This window comes from Oryzias melastigma, linkage group LG1 (genome assembly GCF_002922805.2).
Source record: "Oryzias melastigma strain HK-1 linkage group LG1, ASM292280v2, whole genome shotgun sequence".
NCBI lineage: Eukaryota > Metazoa > Chordata > Actinopteri > Beloniformes > Adrianichthyidae > Oryzias > Oryzias melastigma.
In genome coordinates this window covers 29,619,311-29,623,123 of record NC_050512.1, presented here as the reverse complement: position 1 = coordinate 29,623,123, position 3,813 = coordinate 29,619,311, and the positions used below count along the sequence as shown (strand labels likewise).

General features: G+C 37.5%; 1 protein-coding gene across 1 annotated transcript; it reads right to left on the bottom strand.

Moving 5' to 3' along the window:
- Positions 1–223: 223 nt before the first annotated feature.
- On the bottom strand, positions 224–1,377 carry LOC112156956 (histone H2B 1/2). Its single transcript, XM_024289332.2, has one exon. The coding sequence runs from the start codon at positions 1,335–1,337 to the stop codon at positions 963–965; it is 375 nt and encodes a 124-aa protein (XP_024145100.1). The 5' UTR covers positions 1,338–1,377; the 3' UTR covers positions 224–962.
- Positions 1,378–3,813: the final 2,436 nt, after the last annotated feature.

Below are 3,813 nucleotides of genomic sequence, written 5' to 3'. Positions count from 1 at the left end.
GTGTTGAGTGTTGCCCAACCTGGCAACACTCTATACAACCATAGACAGTATATCTTATCACAGGACAAAGCCAGTTTGATGTCACTTATAGAAAATACCTGATTTCTCACAAAATTAAGCCAATTCAGTGACCGCGTTTTTATATTTTTTGTGGTGCAAAATGTTGACACACCAACTGTTATTTTTTTTGCACTATTTTTTCTTGTTCTTTATTTGATGAATGTTCAGTTTATTATTATTGTAATTACGCCATACCAAGACAATATTTGTATTTGCTGAAAGTCTGTGTTCTGTGTTTTACTGTAAACAATTGACAAAAAAGGTGTATTTCCAAAATTATTCTATTACAACACGTCAGTGGTGAACATCGAATAACAAACCCATACAATATCAAATGCCAGTCCCCAATGAGCTTCTTGTTGACTTTATATCTTGATTGAAAATGTATTTGGGCCCATCATTGTGTCAAGACATGGTCAACCAGGAAGGACTTTCTATGTGAGGAGTGATATGCAGTGTGAATGGCTCATCTAAAGAACCACTCAAATAATTACCCCCAGTTATGTGAATTCGGATTTAATAATTTGTTGGACTCTAATAACTGCAGTGTGTAAATAAAAAAACAATTAAAGTTGTCTTTGTCACCATCATCTGGTCAGACTGTGTTACTACATTGTAAATAAACTGCAGTCTACCGGCAAATCTGGTCCAGTTCTTCCAAGGAATCTAAACATATATTGATATGTTTATGTTTCAACAAAGGCCCAGCATCTATTCTAAGCAATGTCTATTTTTGGTTTGATTGGAACCAGCCTGATCCTACATTGACAAAAGTCCAGAGTTCCTTAATTGTCAAGTTTTATAACAAGTCTTAGTTCATCAATAAGTAGAAATTCAGCTCTTCAGAACAAGTGTGTGGCTCTTAAAAGAGCCGTTGGTTGGTTTGGATCGAGCCGGTCCGTTTACTTGGAGCTGGTGTACTTGGTGACGGCCTTGGTGCCCTCAGACACGGCGTGCTTGGCCAGCTCTCCGGGCAGCAGGAGGCGCACGGCGGTCTGGATCTCCCTGGAGGTGATGGTGGAGCGCTTGTTGTAGTGAGCCAGACGAGACGCCTCGGAGGCGATGCGCTCGAAGATGTCGTTGACGAAGGAGTTCATGATGCTCATGGCCTTGGAGGAGATGCCGGTGTCGGGGTGGACCTGCTTGAGCACCTTGTAGACGTAGATGGCGTAGCTCTCCTTCCTGGTCTTTCTCTTCTTCTTGCCTCCTTTGCCGGCGGTCTTGGTGACGGCTTTCTTGGAGCCCTTCTTGGGCGCGGACTTGGCGGGTTCAGGCATGTTGTCCTTCTTCCGTTCAGTAACAGATGACTCCTCACAGCGCGGAGAGTCAGTCTTTATCCCCTTTGTACGCAAAGTAAACTGTACCATTACACGTTTCTGATTGGCCACTGTGTGTCGTTGCTCATTTGTGATTTGCCGGTTTTGTCATTCTTACGCTCGTGCTTCCATCGCTAGATTGATCAAACGTCGTAATTTGACTAAAATGTATCTTTTTTACGCTAAAAGAGAAAGAATATATATCAATAAGACGTTAAAACACACAAAAGGGTAAAAAGGACATCTTTGGACAGTAAAAATGGTTAAAATAAAGGTTTCGGCGCAACGTTCGGAGGACGTGAAAGAAGACAGGGGCAGGAGCTTTCGTTTGAGTTCTCTAGCGCCCCCAATGTCATAACGGTGAGGGGAGGAACGACAAGCATACATTTTTCTAACAAGATGTGTAAAATATGATGGAAAAATATTATTTAGTCAAATAATCTAATGTATCACGGGCAATTCGTTAGGTCATGTAAATTAAATATTTGTTAAATAGAAATAAAAAGAAGAAAAATCATATATTTTGGGGAGTGTGAACCAATAAAAGCCCGTTTAGACAAACAACCATTCAAACAAATAATTGGTGCTAACAAAACGGAAAGGAAACGTATAGTTTGACTGAAAAATTCCTTTGTTTTGTTGTAAAAAATGATTATACATATTTAGGAATGAAAAAAAAACCTTCCCACCTGGTCTCCTGATCACACAGTGTGTCTATTTTCCTCCTCTGCATTACGAAAATGAACTCCTTCCCCTTTCCTGTCATAAACATTTAAAGTCTCTACTCTCAGTCCAACACTAATGACTTTCCAGATCTCTCTTCCTACAAACAAGCCTTCCTCTGCAAAACAGCAGTCGTTAACCTTCGATATGGATTGGTCTGCTTCCTATATTTGGCTTGGCAAAGATTTCACGCTGGGTCCTTACTTAAAACAACCTTCTGTATTTATCTAGTTTTGGGACACCCTGGCTGAGGCCTCCTCGTGGCTGCATTGATCATGCAGAAAGAAGTGGTTCTGTTCTATAGAAATATCTCAAATTTCATTTTCAATCCAATGGGTCCAGTTTTACACAGATGCATTAAGTCCAGTGGATGTCCTCTAATGCAGAGCTTTCAAAAAGGCATTTCACCCATCCAGTAAAAGCAGAAGCATGAAATTAGTCAGTAAAACTTTTATCATGCAGTTTATGAAAGCTATTAAACTTCAGAATATACTTTCATCTCATGTTACTAGAGCTGTGATGCAGCGATGGCGTTACGGCTGTGGTCATATTTGGTTTTGTACTTTCTTTTGGTTCTGTGTACTCAAACTATAGATGACAGAAGATGCAGGAAAAACTGCAGAGACTAAACGTCCAAGTAAAACCCAGGTTGGAGTGAACTCTGTTTGGCAGTAAAGTCTATGGAAGTCTGCAGTCACGTTTTTAGAATAAAAAAAGAACTCACTCCTTATTGATATTCACTGGATGTTTAACCCAAACTCAAATGAGCCATTTATGGACATAAAATGTCCCATTTAACCTGAGTGCTCATTAAAAGTTCATGCAGTCCCTTCACTGCCCTCCAGTCCAGAGTTATAAATATTTATGACCCTCACAAAAAGTCACACTCCTCCCTGAAAGTCGACTCTGTCCTTGTTTGGCTTCTTTTTTAGTGTTTTAATTCAGTCCACACGCTCCCATGTCCTTTTTTTCTAGTTAGAAAGGTGGGCTCATGACTTGTGTATTAAACCTGCCCTCTAAACTTCTGAAAAAAGGTTCAGTTTTACTCTGAACACAATATTTCAGTGAATAATTGATTTAAAGCTACTTAAAAAAGGAGAAAATAGTCAATAAAAATAAAATACATTGCTATATCAAATCTATTTCATTCATAAATTGATTAGAAAATAAATCAAAGAAAATGTTGCTATCTTCTTGACATTATAAATATCATAAATAGATATATTTGTACTGACTCAGTACTCACATTTATCACATTTAAACCATTCAATGCAATGATTGTAAAATAGTATGGAGAGAAAATAGTCTCATTCAATTTGTGTGTGCATATTTCTTGATTTGAAACTCATACATTCTGTGTGTAACTGCCTGCATTTACAATTGTGTATTCACATGTACAAAGATACAAAAAATAATATAAAAAATGCAATATTTACAATACAATATTTATTAATAATACAAGTATTTTATGCAAGTGTAAATACAAGTATTTCCTGTAAATTGTAATGTTTCTACATGTGAATATACAATTGCAAATGCAGACAGTTACACACAAAATGTATTGTATGTGTTACAAATCAAGAATTATGCATATATAAATGAGACTATAATCTCTCCATAAAATAGGGTTTGCTTAACTGTGGAAAGTAAGTGGGAAGAAACACATATATGTTATCCCAACTATATTGAGATTTTTTTTTCCATTTATTTAACT